The sequence below is a fragment of the Uloborus diversus genome, chromosome 4 (assembly GCF_026930045.1).
Source record: "Uloborus diversus isolate 005 chromosome 4, Udiv.v.3.1, whole genome shotgun sequence".
Taxonomy (NCBI): Eukaryota; Metazoa; Arthropoda; class Arachnida; order Araneae; family Uloboridae; genus Uloborus; species Uloborus diversus.
This window is the reverse complement of record NC_072734.1, coordinates 17540300-17556193: the sequence shown is the minus strand read 5'-3', so window position 1 is coordinate 17556193 and position 15894 is coordinate 17540300. Positions and strand designations below refer to the sequence as shown.

The following is a 15894-nucleotide window of genomic DNA, read 5'->3' as shown; positions in this document are numbered from 1 at the left end:
TTCAATTTTCCATGACTTTTCCAGGTTTGAAATTCTGTTTTTTTCCCATGACTTTCCAGGATTTCCATGACCCGTACGAACCCTGTCTTCTACATGAGCTAGTATGACACCTGCTTTATGGTGCTTTATGTCTCTCACTCATTGTAAAGGCAATACAAAAGAAGATGTCAAGAAGTAAACGTACTATTTTAAACTGAAATATACTGCTCGGGTATGTACATTTGGATGACAGGAATTGCTGCTGCTTTTCCAGCAAATTCAGAAGAATAGCATCCTTTTGTTCATTGACAAAATAAAGAAAAGAGACCCCCTCTGAGCAATACCATATGTTTTCAGAAATGGTTTCAAACTTAAAGCAAAGCTTTTTTTTTCTTATTTTAGGCTTTAATATTTTGGGAGACATAAGAAAAGAGCGATATATCTGAATGAGCGTATAACGAGGCACGATATAACGAAAGGCTACTGTATAAGTAAATTATATTTGAGATAAACTTTAAAAAACGGTTAATCAAATTTTAAAAATGTCAAATTAAACTATAAAATACATTTCTGCCTGGAATATTTCTGCTTTGGCTTATGTACAATGTGAACAGCAAAAGTATGAAAAGTGCTCAGTTGTTGTATTCCATGCAAGTGATAAAACTTATCACACTTGATAGAAACAACACATTATGAAGAAAAAATGTATTTTGACACAAAAGGAAATCTAAACATATTGAAGAGAGCAAAGAGCAATTTTAAAAATGTATGATTATTCAGTTGCAGGAAAATTTTTAAAAACTTAGCTCAAAATGGCATAAAAACTTACCAAAGTAATTCTATCAAATATTGTATAATCCAGCAATTGGTTGTTTTGTGAAATAGTTAGCATACGATTTTCTTGAGTTGGATGCCAGGAGAAAGAGGACATGATAGAATGAGAAGCAAAAGCTAAAAATGAGAAGAAATAAGTTTCATTTATCAACTGTTATGCTTGTTAAATTGCAATGCAACTTAAGTGAAAAAACTAAGTATTCATAAAAAATATAAATATTTTATGCTCATATTATGCGGGTACGAAAAAACGAAAACAAAAAATAAATGGTGTGGGCTTCTGGCAAACACTAATCATTTAGGACTTTTCCAAACCAATATCCAACAAAAGCAGCACAAGAAAAAAAAAAAAGACTCATACATAGCATAAATGCTACAATTTCATACAACATTCAAACTTGAGCATAAACATTATTAGTTTCACGACTAGAAAAGTAATGTTTCCGAAAATTTTGAGGATGTGCAGAAAAAATTGTCAAAATTTTTATTTAAAAAATGGTCTCCATTTTTTCTAGAAATATTGGGAAAAACGGGATTTTTTTTTTAATTGTAGTTTTTTGATAGTTATATTTTCATTTACAGCACAATGTGTTAATTATGTTAAAATATGTGAAACCTAAGTCATTTTTTTCTCAACAGAAATATGCATAAAACTGTATAACTATTTAATAAATTAGCTTCTCTGTTTTTCTGTTTCCTAACTACCTGCAGTTTCATTGTTAAACACACCAAGAATTATTCAAACTAGTCAAATAATCAGTCAACCATTTATTTGGTGTAGAATGTGATTTTTGTGAGTTGTTAAAGCAAATTTTTGACAAATTTGCCAGTTCTTTTTTTTTCTTTTGTTTAAAATTTTTAAACAGAAAGTTGCTCGGTCTTTTTTTAATAATTATTAAATTTGTTACAGGCGTTTATACATGTGTAAATTTGGAAAAATTCCGAAAATTTTAAGGAGGCAGAAGAAGAGTTTTTTTTTTCGTTTTTTTTTTTTTTCTGGAAAAATTGATTTTTTTTCCAGTTAAAATGTATTAGCTTTATTTTCTTATAAAACATAAAAAAATGATGAAGCAATAAAATATGGATGTAACCCATGTTTTTCTTTTTTTAAGTATAAATTTGCTTAAAACTTTAACTGTTAAAAATAAAGAAAAAAAGCCAGTAACTTTTTTTTGTTCAGAACGCTAAAAATTATCTTTATTAGTTAAATCACCAATCAGCCATTAATTTTGAGTGAAAAGGTGATTTTTGTAAATTTAAATCAATTTTCTTTTGACAAAAGTGCTTCCCTCCCCCCTTTTTTAGAAATGATGATGGTTCACCGAGAACTGCAAATAATAGGTTAATGGATTGCCCGTATTATCACAATAAATAAAATCAATCTTACGATGCAAATTTCTTTCCACAATTGCAGGCTCTACTTCATCATTCCCAGCAGGAGATTGGATGTCATACAGATTAATTGTTGAGCTGTCCTTACATAGCACAGCTAGCAAACCAGAGCTGAAGAATAAATTACATAAAATATTTATCAAGAAAATTGAAAAAGCTGATACTTTATTACATACCAGTACAGCCCGAGTTATATGCACTCAAAATCATGAAAACATGCACTAAAAATACCCAAAATATGCCCTAAAAACTAAAAAATGTGTGCTAAAAGCCTATAAATTTTGTGTGATAAAAACTGAAAAATGTATGTTTCAATATTTTTTTACTTACTACAAGAAAAGAGTCACGTCTAAAAACACACTTCTCTATTTTTTTTTTATTTTGTTGCTGAGGCAATAAATAAATACTAAAGCAAATATTTACACAAAAAAATGATATTCATATTAGTACCGAAAAAAAATCACAATAAGTTTTTTTTGTGTTAAAAATTGTCTTTTTTTTCATTTTGTACCATTTCTACACATGAGAATGACTTTTCAACTTCTACAAAATGCTATAGCCCCTCGTTATATTGCTCAATCAGATATATCGCTCTTTTCTTCTGTCTGCCGAAACATTAAAGCCTAAAATAAGAAAAAAAAACTTTGCTTTAATTTTGAAACCATTTCTGAAAACATATAGTATTGCTCAGAGGGGGTCTCTTTTCTCTATTTTGTTCATGAACAAAAGAATGCTATTCTTCCGAATTCGCTGGAAAAGCAGCAGCGATTCCTGTCATCCAAATGTACATACCTGCAGTATATTTCAGTTTAAGATAGTCTGTAAACTACTTGACATCTTCTTTTGTATTGATACATTTCCTTTATAATGAGTGGGAGACATAAAGCACCATAAAGGAAGTGTCATACTAGCCCATGTAGAAGAGAACATGCAGCCTTCTTTTAGTACAGAAAAGATTAGTGCTTGGTTGACTAAACCGGTATTTGCATCAAAAAAAATCAAAAAAAAGGAAGAACGATCTGGACGGGCAAAAGATTTTTCTGTAAACAATGTGGTTACTTTTACTTTTCACATCCTTTCTAAAGCAAGTCAAACAGATTAGAAAGTCCATTGGGAATAAGAGGGTATTGGAATGCTCACTCTTATCTCGAGGCAGCGCAGAAAGATCGTCTTCATTCGCCAGTTGATGTTTTTAACTTTCTGACGGTGAAAATTTACTTAAATTTCAATCTTGTTCAAATTTTAATAGATGTGGTAGTACATTTGTGAACTACATCGAAACCATTAGAAAATCATGTCAATAAGAATGAATGCTAATTTACTTGTGTATTGGACTTTTTGATGACCTCCGTTATATTGTGCTTTCGGATATATTGCTTTTTTTTTTTTGTCCCAAGAAAACCGCGATATAACAAGGGGTTACTGTATCTTTAAAGTAAAAATAACCTTCGAAAAAGAAGTGCCAAATTGGTAGGTGCAGGGGGTCTGAGAGTGTCAAATGTCAAATAAGAAGTGCGATATGCATTTGTATATAATTTGAACAGCTTAGTACAAAAAAAAAAAGAGTTTCAAAGTTATGGATCAACTCAAATGCAAGCAAAATTTCAAACAAAATTTCCCAAACAGCATTTAATTAAAAAAAAAAAGTTAAAAACATCAAAAACCTGGACATTTTCCTAATTTTAGTACAGCACTTAACTAAACAAGAAAGAAACAGATACAGAAATTTTATACTGTCCAACTAACAATTAAAAAATAACTACAGAAAAATCTCCACTATAGAAAACATTCAGTAAATTTTGAATTTCCAGTATGTGACTCAAAGTCAAAAACTTTACGAACATTTTTCTAATTGGAATACAATTTGTATCTTCATGTAAATGAACAGAACAAATAAACTGCCTAAAAACTAACTTTCTAACATGTAAGCTGAATATATTGTTACTTTCTTTGAATGAAAACCAGTTCTTAAGGTAAGCACAGGAGATTTATTTACAGCTATGTACAGGGAATGTAGTTACAACTGCTAAATCAGTCTTAAGCAATTAAGCAAATATCAATTAATAGCCTAAACTTGATGATGGTACACATATTTACATCCAAATAGGCAAAAACACATCACAAATGCCTCATAATAAACAGAACAACGGCCCAGACGAATCTCAGACAGTTAAAAAGCATAACTGACTCTCCTCTACATCACAAGACGCCTGGCGTTTTATACCTAGCAAAGAGATACCCAGAAAATTCTAAAACGTTTTACCATTTTCTCATATTTTCTTTTTATTCCATTCACAAATCTTATCATTCAGAAATGGAGGGACCATATATTTCATTCGAATGTAAGGGGGTTGCATGTACATTACAAGAAACTATTTACAGGTTACGTTACTAAGATAATTTTAGATGAAAATTAATGGAACAAACGCCAAGTTTAGCCAGATTTCAACAAATTAGTCATAACGATAATTACTGTTTACAAAATTTGTAAAAATATATATATTTATTTGTTAACATAAAATAAAATATCAAAATCTCTAAAAATTCAAAAATGCTTAAAAAATTTAAATGAAAGCAAAATACTCACCGTGTAGGGGACCAGCACAATTTTACAATTTGTTTCGACTCATTAAGTGTGGCAACATGAGGAAAGTTAAGAAAATTTCAGTACTATCACAATATATTGAAGAATATATCAAGAAACTGGTTTCATTTAACTGCATATTGAACCAAGTAAAAGAAATGTCTTAAAATAAACTTGCTTCAAATAAATGCTTGATAGATTTTGAATATTTGATTCCAGAATAAAAACCGTCAAGTAAAAAAAAACTCAGCAACTCTGAAATCAAAGAGGACTTAGTTTTTTCTCAATCCATTTGTACGGGTGTGACATGGTTTTGTATACATTTGCCCTTTACTACCCCAATTTTAAACTTTGGGCTTTTAATTGCTATATATTCTAGTATAAGAAACTAATTTTTATCATAACATCAAGTCATAATATCAAGTTACATAATATCAACTTACTGAACAAATTGCACTTCAAAAATAATGATTTGTACATGGTAAGGGCCTGACAGTATGGTCACACCCAATTAACAGGGGAGGGAGTCAAGATCACCCCTATAAATCCACACCATGGAATGTGTCTATAATATAGAAGCATAGCCTTCTGCGGTACAAAATATACACTAAAGAGTCAAAACATTATGACCACCCCTACCTTTTTCAAAGAACTCGTCTGGATGACGTGGAGACCACATGATGAGGTGGGATTGGTACATAACTGGGGCTGGAGAAGGTAAGGCTTCATTCAAGCACTTTCTTTTGCAAGTTATGTGAAAGTGTAGTGATCTTAGCGAATTTGATAGAGGGCAGATTGTGATGGCCCGAAGACTCGAAACGAGTATCTCAGAAACTACAAGTCTGGTGGGTTGTCCACGATCTGTCGTTGTTAGTACTTATGCAAAGTGGAAAAAAGACGATGAAAGCAACAGTAGGTGTAAAAGTGTTGGACGGCCATGCGTCATCAAACATAAGGGACGTTGGAGACTAGGCCTCTTGGTAAAGCAAAATCGGAGGCAGACAGTTGATCAACTAACAGCTCAATACAATGCAGGTGCGAGTGGAAGTGTTTCCAAACACACAGTTTCACAGACACTGTTGGATATGGGATTGCTCAGCAGATGTCCCACTCGTGTGCCTCTATTGACCAATCATCATCGCCAACTACGCCTACAGTTGGTTTACAACGGGCCTGAGAGCACCGAGACAGGTCCTTGGATGACTGGAAGAGAGTTGTCTGGTCCTACGAATCGTGATTTCTTGTTCATCACGTGGATGCTCGTGTCAGGGTTCGCCGTCTTACAGGTGAACAGTAGCTTCCATCCTGTACCGTTGGTCGTAAACAGGCTGGTGGTGGCGGTATAATGATTTGGGGGACGTTTTCCTGGCAGGCTCTGGGACTCTCAGTTGTGGTAGAACATACCATAAAGGCTGTGGATTATCTGAACATTGTGACAGATCATGTGCACTCGTACATAGTGTCAGTCTTCCCTACTGGAAATGGCATCTTCCAGCAGGACAATGCCCCATGTTACAAGGCTAAAATGTGCAGAAGTGGTTCCAGCAGCATGATGAAGAATTCCAATTAAGCCCTGGCAACAAAATTCACCGAATTTAAATCCGATAGAGCTCATTTGGGATTTCATGGAAAGGCAGCTCAGAGCTGAAACATCACCATGTCAAGATATCTCAACTTTGCGGGACCGCTGTATTAATATTTGGTACAATCTATCTCCAGACGTCTACCAAGAGCTTGTGGCATCCATGCCAAGGCGAGTTGCAGTTGTTTTGCAGCCAAAGGTGGTACAACGCATTATTGACGGGGTGGTCATAATGTTTTGGCTCATCAGTGTATATACTTTCATAATTTGTAACTGAACATTTAGTTTTGTTTTCAACAAATTTAATCTCACAAGAAGTTAACTGCCAGTTAGGAATCAAATATCCCTGTACCCTTCCCCCCCCCCCCCCTCCAAAAAAAAAACTTAAGTTTTCTTATTTAAATGTCAAAAATATAGAAACTTGTAGCGAGCATGTTTCACAGTGCAAAGAATATTTATGTCAGTTTTTGATTTTATCACCACAAAATGAACTTTTATCTCTGTATAAAAAAAAGAGTTTTGTAAAGGAAATCGTGACATGATGTCTGTGAGTGTCTCCCATTCAAGAAACCCCATTGCAACTACAGCTATGAAATTTCGTACTAATCTGCTTCAGACAACAAGGTTTGCACCTAGGTGCGTTTGTTTTAAATATCAACATGGTTCTTTGGTAATTATTTTTTTAAGCTAAAATTTGACATAAATTGCCCAGTTAGGGAATGAAAGATTCCCCCACACCCCCCAGGGGTGGATACAGACTACCATTTTAGGGGTGGTGTCATGCAAAATCCCTCCCCCCCCCCCAACAAATATAGGGTTTTGGGCTCAAAAGAATTCTTAAAACGTTGTTTGTCAATAAAAAGCACAAAATCGGTCAGGAATAGGAGGAGAGGGAGGATAATTGCAGGAGAGGGAGTAGGATTTTAAATTTTTTCTTGTCCTAATACATGTTTTGGTGAAATTCTTTCTAGCAGACATTTTAAAAATGCAATTGTGAAGGAATCTTCGGGGTAAGTGAGCAGCAGCAGGAAAGAGAGCAGAGCCTTTTAGGAGATTTAAGAATAGATGTGGGGATGAATATTAAAAATAGCAAATGTTGCAAAAAGGATACCTTGGAGAACATTGGACAGAATTTTTAGGCATATTATGTTTACAATAATGTTCAAAATATAAAAAGATGAAAACCTATTTAAGAAGATTAAAAGTCAACCACAAATAGCCAAGGACGCCCATATAAGGAGGCAAGGCGGGGGGGGGGGGGGGGGTCTTAGAATTTAGAATTTTCTTCCTTTTAGTACTTTTTTCTTTTCAAAAACCTAAAAACATTTCTTCTCCAGCCATTAATGAATAAGTTATTACAAATGTCAAATTTTAATGACTGTAATCTGTCATGAAATCAGCTTCCATGGGATTTTCCCTATGGAAACCTTGCTAAACCATGGTTAAAATATATGAGCCCCCTTACAATTTTGCATACGGGCGCCCATGCAAATAGCCATGAAGTATTGCTTGGTTGGATCCATTTTTCGATAATGTTTATAAGACCAACTGTGTCAATTATGTGTAAAATAAGAGATTCACCAAATGATCAATGTATGTAATTGTAATATAACATTATTATTACATAGTTGATGTTTAAATACACACATTATACAAATATTCAAAAGGATACAGGTTTCTCAAAATTACGAACATCCCATAAGACAAAACAATTCTAAAAATGAAAAATCACTCATTCAAAAGAGAAATCTTCAACATAAATCATTTATTACATGCTACAGCATTGAATTCTTTTCAGATGTTAAGCTTGTTAGATAAATGTCAAAAGCATTGTCTTTAATTGTTTTGTGATATTTTCTATGAATAAAGTTTACTCTTAAAACATCAATGCTTTCTATTTTTTTAACGTAACGACAATTTTAGAAAATTATATACGAGGGTAACACTGAAATTTTTGAGACAGGCACAGACAAGAAGTTGAGCATTAACAGTTTAATTTGAAAATACAAATGATATAAACACAATGGAAGGTTTTTTTACTCACTTTTTAGCATAGAAAAAATTAAGACAAGAGAAAATAGAGTTGATCTGAGAACATTATCGTGCTATGATTTTAAAATATGACTCAATCAAAACGAATATTTTCAATGCTGCAATTAGCATTTGGTCATGAATGTTTATCTTGTTCTACTCTGTTTGGATGGTTTAAAGAATTTTACAGAGGTTGACATTTTCTTTAGGATCAAGAATACAGTGGAAAGCTGCCATCATCAGTAAATCTTGTATTATGTGTCACTCATACAAATAATGTTAATGGATGATAATTGCAGTACCTACCAAACGATACAGAAGGAACGTAACATTAGATTCAAATCTGAATGAATTTATTCACGAAGAAATACATATGAAAAAAATAGCTCGCTGTTGGGTTCCCCATAATTTGACTGAACACCAAAAAGAGGTGAGTATCTGAATCATCAAAGAAACCTTTAAATTGCTAAATGATGGTGGCCACCACTTCCTTTCTGAAACTGTAACAGGTGCTGAAACGCACATACCATTTTTTGATGTTCCAACACATCAAGAAAGCAAAGTATGGGGCTTTGAAGATAATCCCATCTGACAATGGTGAAAAGACAATGAGTAATGAAAAAAGTAATGTATGCCGTTTTCCTTCGAAGTACAGGACTGGTAAAAGCCATCTAGTTGAAAGGACAGAAGACAGTAATTGCAAACTGGTATACCACTAAATGTCTCTCAGACCTTCGCCAAGAAGTGAATGCTAGGGGATTCATGCTTTATTATAACAATGCATCTTCCCATTTACCCAAAATAATAGTTAAGTTCCTTGAAAAAGAAACAAATTAAAGAGATAGTACATCCACCTTATTATCCAGATCTAGCTATGTGTGACTTTTGGTTATTCCAGACATATGACCCAAACAGGATGAAAAATATTGAAATTGCTTGTTTGTGTGAACTAACACAACCCCTAGTAATATATTTTACTACAACTGAAAGCTCTTCCATGTATTTTTGTACCTATATAGCAGACTACTTTAATTGGATGCATGAAACTAACTGCAACATGTTAAATTTAACTTCCAATGCTCCTTCTTTTTTTCTGTATACAGTATTTTGCTCTCTAAAAAATACTGAAAAATTTCATGTCAGGTTGTTCTTCAGCCTAAAACTTAAATGGACGTTGTTTTCATTCAAAAGAAGAGACTGATGTGGCTATAAGTGCATTTTTTCATTGATTCCAAGAAATGAAAGAATGGGGCATTTAATCTGTAGAAAATTCATCTACAAAAGTGCATTGATGCTGGGAGAGACTACTTTGAACACTCTAAAAATTTTATAGGTATAACTTGAAAAAAGTAGGTGTACCTCAAAAATTTCAAAGTGACCCTCCTATATATCTTTTTTGTTACAGGCACACTTGGCTCATTTTTTTTGTTTTTTTACAATTTCAATTTATTTATAGCTATTGCAAACTGAAAATTTCATAATTGGTGACATTCAACAACTACAATTTCAAAATTCCAGGGTTGCTATATACTTGTAGATATATATTGTTGCCAAAATAGAAAGCGAACAAGAACCCAAACCCAGTGTTCCCTTCATATATATATATATATATCTTCCTCAAACCGAAATGCACCGATAGCTATACTAATATTATAAAGAGAGAGGGCGGATTTTTGTGTTTATATGTTCAAGGTAATCTCCGGAACCACTGCACCTATTTGAAAAATTCCTTCACTATATGAAAGGTGCTTTCTTACTAAGTGACATAGGCTACAATTCGAAGAATTCCGATAAATAGTTACTTCTTTTTATTCCAATTTAGGCCCAAATTTCACATAAATTCCCGAATATGGGAGTGAAAAATTACTTGCACATATTAATATTAATTATCGTTGAAAAGAGTAGAGTTTTTCGCATTCTAAACAATTTGTTTCAGTGCTCTAACTTAATTACGACGGGAGTAATTTGCGTTTTTAGCTCGAGCTTTTTTAGGCTTAGCTGAAATTTAGGCACTACTTTCTTATAAAAAGTGAAGGAATTGTCCTCCAGTTTTCTTTTTGACACCATTGGAAAAAGCAACGTTTTTTACTCCAGATCTCTCTCGACCTATGGTTGAAAAAACTTAGCTTCTACCTTCAAACGAGAAAAGTTACAAACGTTTTTAAATCTAATTTGAAAAATGTGATTTTGATTCAGGTTGTCAGCCATTTTATTTTCACGTTTCCACGATTACGCTTCTTGAATCCATTGTTTCTTTCCTCATTTTGCATTTAATTTCTTAAACTTATTTTATTTCATGTTTCCATGGTTACACTTTTAAAATTCATCTTTCGCATTTTAATTTCTTAAAAGTATTTTAATATCTGTCGTCATTGCTTGTAAGGGTAATTTTGCATGGTGTTTTTTTCTTTCAATTAAGCCTAATTGTTGAATACATGTCACTTGACACAATTTTTATTCTCAAGGTAGACCGGGCAAAGCTGGGCAACGCAGCTCTTAAGTGCAGCAGTTGAGGGAGATTTCCTAACAAAAATCCAGTTTACGTCGGATCTTTGCCAAATTGCGCACAGAGATTTTTTGCTGCTCAGGAACTCTTATGGAGATTTTTGGTAACCTGGAAGGGGGGGGGGCTGTGATCCCCCCATGGAAATTTTCCAAATTTAAATTTAGTTTACATCGGACCTTTGCTTAACTTGGCAGAAGTCCTTTGATGCTCAAGAATTTACATAGGGTAATTTTCACTCCCCTATGGGGGCAGAGGTCAACCTCCATAGGGTTTGTTTGCCAGAAAATCGGTGAAACGTGATCATTAGGCCTATTTTTACAATGATAACATTTTTTAAGTACAAAAAAAAAAAGCCTAAGACGTCTGGATTTAAATTTTGAGGCATAAAATTGTTCTTTTCTACACATTGAGGGAAGTTTTACACTATTTCTTTCTTTTATTTAAGCCCGATTGTAGAAAATTTGTCACTTGACACAACTCTTATTTTTGAGGTAGACCATGCAACACCGGGCAACGCAACCAGTAAAAACTTAAACTGAAAGGATATATTCACAAAACAAAGAATGAAGGGAAATTCGTTTTGTATTTGTATAAGAATTACATAGTAATGTCAAGCTTATAAACTATCATGAATTTCTAATACTTATGTGGTTTAAAACTATTTGGAATGTTTTAAGTCATCTGTAAAATTTATTCACTTCTCTTCTCAAAAACCACAAATTATCAAAAAATATTAATACAATTTAAGGCAAATAGAACATTGTACTTTTGATCGTATGTTGATTGCGAATACTTAGTTTAAATTGCTCTTTGGGTATGAAATAAACAATTCTTATTTATCAATTATTATTATTATTATTAATTATTTTTTAACCCTCATAGAATCTTGGTCTCAGTGTCAGAACACAATATTTTTAGTTGAATTATGTATTTTGCCTTTTTCCGTAAAAATGGTTTTATAATGAAAACCATTCAGGAGTGTTACATGTGGGACATCTTTCAAAAAGCCTCGTTAAAAATTTTCTGCTGAATGTTTGAAGATGAAAGTCTGGTTACAGGTATTATGAATCAAGTTCATTTATGATATGAGATATTTTTGTTCTAGTCCCCTAATTTGACCTTGGAGGAAAACATTTGTTCCTTTTGCATTACGTGTGTGACCAATGAAAGGCGACCTGCATATTTTGGGGGGTTGAAAAATTATCAAAAGTCTTCATTAAAAAAAAAAAAGAGACAATTATAGTAAAGCATCTGTGTTCATGGTATTTGATATTTTTTACAAAAAAACTTTGATGATTAAGTAAAAAAAATGGCTCTTACATTCATTTCACTAACAATGAGTTTTTTTTTTTTACTTTGTATAAATGTTATCAAATAAGGCAAAAATCTGATATAAAAAAAATATTTTAAACTCAAAATTGATGCTAGAATTGAACAGTTTAGATTTTTTTCATCAATAAAAAAGGTTTGTTTTTACATTAGGTGAAAAAAATTTTTAGTGGATCAAAACCACTTTTCGTGGAATTACCCAATTTATTGTTTTGGTGATTTGTTTTGAAAGAAAATAAACTTTTGATTTGTTTTTATCCGAGTAAAATGTATGATTTTTTTCTTTTTTTCTGACCATGATTTTTGAATGTTCCATTGGATGTTTTTTTTTTTTTGGTTAGACGGATGGATTAGGATGGATTATGATAGCGTAGTTGTTGGGAGAGTTTGAAGATAAACAATAGAGTTGAGGCACTCTTTTTACATTTGAAATATATTATTTGATGTCAAAATATTTTAAATGGCAAATGATTTTAGATCATTTGCCATTTAGATTAATGATTGATGATGGCAAAATATTTTAAATTGCAGTAAAAACCGCTGCTAAATAGAATTTTAAAGCAACCGTTAATCTAATTTGATGATTTGACAAAAAGTTTTAAATTCCAAAAAAACTTTAATAGTTTTTCTTTTGAAAAGGTGTGTACGCATTTTATACAAAGAAAAATGATCATTTCACACCAGAGGGGGGGGGGGGACAATTTTTTTCATTCAATAGACTTCCATTAAATTTTCAGCACGGGCATTGTTGCGCGGGTACTGCTAGTATGTATATAAAGGGGGAAAATTCATTAGGTTCATTTTATATACATATACTTAGTTGCTACAACAATCATAAAATGATAGCAACAACAGAAGAAAACTTACATCAACAGATGAAGCAAGTCTGTGTTCCACGGCAGGATCAATGCACAAATTATACACAGCTTTTGATGTAGTCATTTCCTGGTGCTTAGAGACGTCTAATAAGAAGACACAGTTCAGTTTCAGCAAATGTAAACACAATGAAAGTGTTATGAGAACAATGAGCACAATGTAATACAAAACGTACAACAGCTATACAAATTAGCCCTTTTCTGGACTTCACTTCAGAATAAACTGATGTGTGCCTGACATGACTTCCTTTTACTCCAATTTAATGTCATTTTCCTATTACTGGTAATTTTAATGTGATTCAATAGTTTACTCTCTAAATATCACCAACAGTGGCCAAATTGAAACCAGATTTAAAAAAAAAAAATCGCCAAATTTGTTGGCAAGTTGGCGACAAAACTTGGCGACCAAAAGACTGATGATATATTGCCAAGTGTCTGCCAAATTGTAACACCACTTGAGTTTACATCGAAATTAACAATGATTTCCCCCCCAAAAAGGGCAAAAGACCCCCTTAGAAACACCTGAATGCAACCAAAAGGGGAGGTGCACAACTAGACTCCACTAGGCGTCTACGTACCAAATTTCAACTTTCTAGGACATACCGTTCTTGATTTATGCGACATACATATGCACATACATACATACGAACAGACAGACGTCACAAGAAAACTCGTTGTAACTAACTCGGGAATCGTCAAAATTGATATTTCGCATGTCGATACATTCTTAGGCACTTATCCACGTGTGGTCGAGTCGAAAAAAAAGCTCAACATTCATTCGGGGGTGAGCAAAATGGAAATTAAGGTCGATTCTTGGGTGAAAATTTTTTCGCGAATGCAATACTTCCTTTTTTGTAAAAGGAAATAAATAAATAAAATCATAAACTGAAAGATATTCTTATAAAACTTGCTATTAAAAAATGGTGCAAAATACCTGATTAAAAAACAAAAAGTAAGTACAAAAGAAAAACTATTATGGGAATTACAACTGAACTTGGATCTCATCAATTATTAATTAAACTTGACAAGTTAAATTATACAATTTCTGAATTAATGCATTTCATGCAGAGCTGTTGATGGGGCCTTAAGGGGGTGGAGCTGCTCCCCCAAGGTATTTTTTTTTACTGTAAAAATGTACACATGTAATTTAAACTAGTCGCAAACAACTTTTTTTTTTGGTGAGTACTCCTAAACTTTTTTTCAGTTACAGCACTGATTTCATGTAAGGTAACCTCAACCTCACATAAATTTCATGTTATAAAATATTTTAAGACAATGTAATATCTAACTAATTACACACAATCATTCGCATTTAGTTAAGAAAAAGTTCATTTCTCATTTAGCTTTCATGCATTTAAAGTTTGAGACAACAATTTGAGACAATTTAATAACTTACCTCTTGTGTCAAACAGCCTAAGGTGCTTGTAGCTCATGCCACTCACAAATAATTTAGGGTTATTGGGAAACCAATGGACGGACTGAGTTGATTCCCCCAATCCTAGAGGGATTTTTCAAAAAACAAGATTTCAGTTTATTATAATATTAAGAACACAATAACACAGACACTGTAAGTAAATATGCATATATGCAATATATAAAGTAGCACCTAATGACAGATAATCAGTTTTTAAAAATATTTTATCACTAATTTTTTCTAAATTGAAAAATCAAGTTGTTTATTGCAAATTGATGTGTGGACCATTTGTGTGTCACACCATATTTTTTTTCTAAAAGAACTAACTTTCAAAAAATGAGTTATGTAAATACTGCCTAAAATGTTTCCTGGGTTGGTTAGTATGATTTATATTTTTTGTTGGACTCAGTATGGTGTGTGTATTAATATCATACAGTATAATATCACACAGAAAAGGAAACAAATATTTTTATGATAATTTCTGCTTACCTAGTTCTAATAAGGGTTTGGTATTAGTAGGAGAATCAATAGCAAACATGGCACGCCTATCAAATGGGGCTGCTTCAATAGCGCTTGGAAGGTAACTGCTTCGAGAAATATCCCATATTAATATGCTGTTGTCGGTTCGATTTTTATCTAAGCATGAAACAAGCTAAAAGACAAAGTATAACATAGTAATTACATCAAATTATCAATAGTAGAACCAGTTATTAGCTAACTTGAGATTTTTTTTAAAGATTAAAAAGACATAAACATTTCAAAAGACCTCCAGAAATTTCAAAATTTGACAAACATTTGAATGTATACTTAATTGTAATCTTTCAAAAAAAAAAAAGAAAAAGAAAAATATTATGTCCATTATAAAAATTTAATAGGTTGTTTTCCACAATAGGTATAGGCAATATCTAGTTCTATAGTCTGGCCAATAAAAGAACACTTAAGCATATTCAGAAATTCATTACATTGTCAAAAACTTTAGGAGTTAGGACATGATATTAAAATTATTTTTATTGGTATAAGTATTTGTTGTAAGGAAAAAACCCCACAAGGAGAACTTCTTGGTTTTGCTTCATTTTTCTGTGTGTGTGTGGGGAAGGGGGAGCAAATGAAGGGTTGCACAGAAACCCAGTAAACGAGCATGCCTAACCAGTGGCCAAATATAGAATTTTTTACTAGTTTCCTTTATGGAATAATACAGAAGTCATTCCGATTCAGCGAATTTTTTTTTAATTTTAAAACCATAACAAATTAAAAACTGTTCATTCACTGAGGTATTCTCAGTGCACTTTTAAAATTAGCAATATTAAAACAGAATTTCACAAAAATTTTACAAATATTTTGCATTTATTTCTAAAAACAGTGAGAGAG

The 15894-nt window shown here is 32.5% G+C and overlaps 1 protein-coding gene across 1 annotated transcript in view; it reads right to left on the bottom strand.

Annotated features, from left to right (window-relative positions):
* LOC129220004 (GATOR complex protein MIOS-like) overlaps window positions 1–15894 on the bottom strand; it is a 79852-nt gene that overhangs the window by 38336 nt on the left and 25622 nt on the right. Inside the window, 7 exon segments of the mRNA XM_054854330.1 lie at window positions 809–930; window positions 2201–2316; window positions 4793–4830; window positions 8026–8085; window positions 13105–13199; window positions 14509–14610; window positions 15016–15178. Of these exon segments, the coding sequence (XP_054710305.1) occupies window positions 809–930; window positions 2201–2316; window positions 4793–4830; window positions 8026–8085; window positions 13105–13199; window positions 14509–14610; window positions 15016–15178 (696 nt within the window).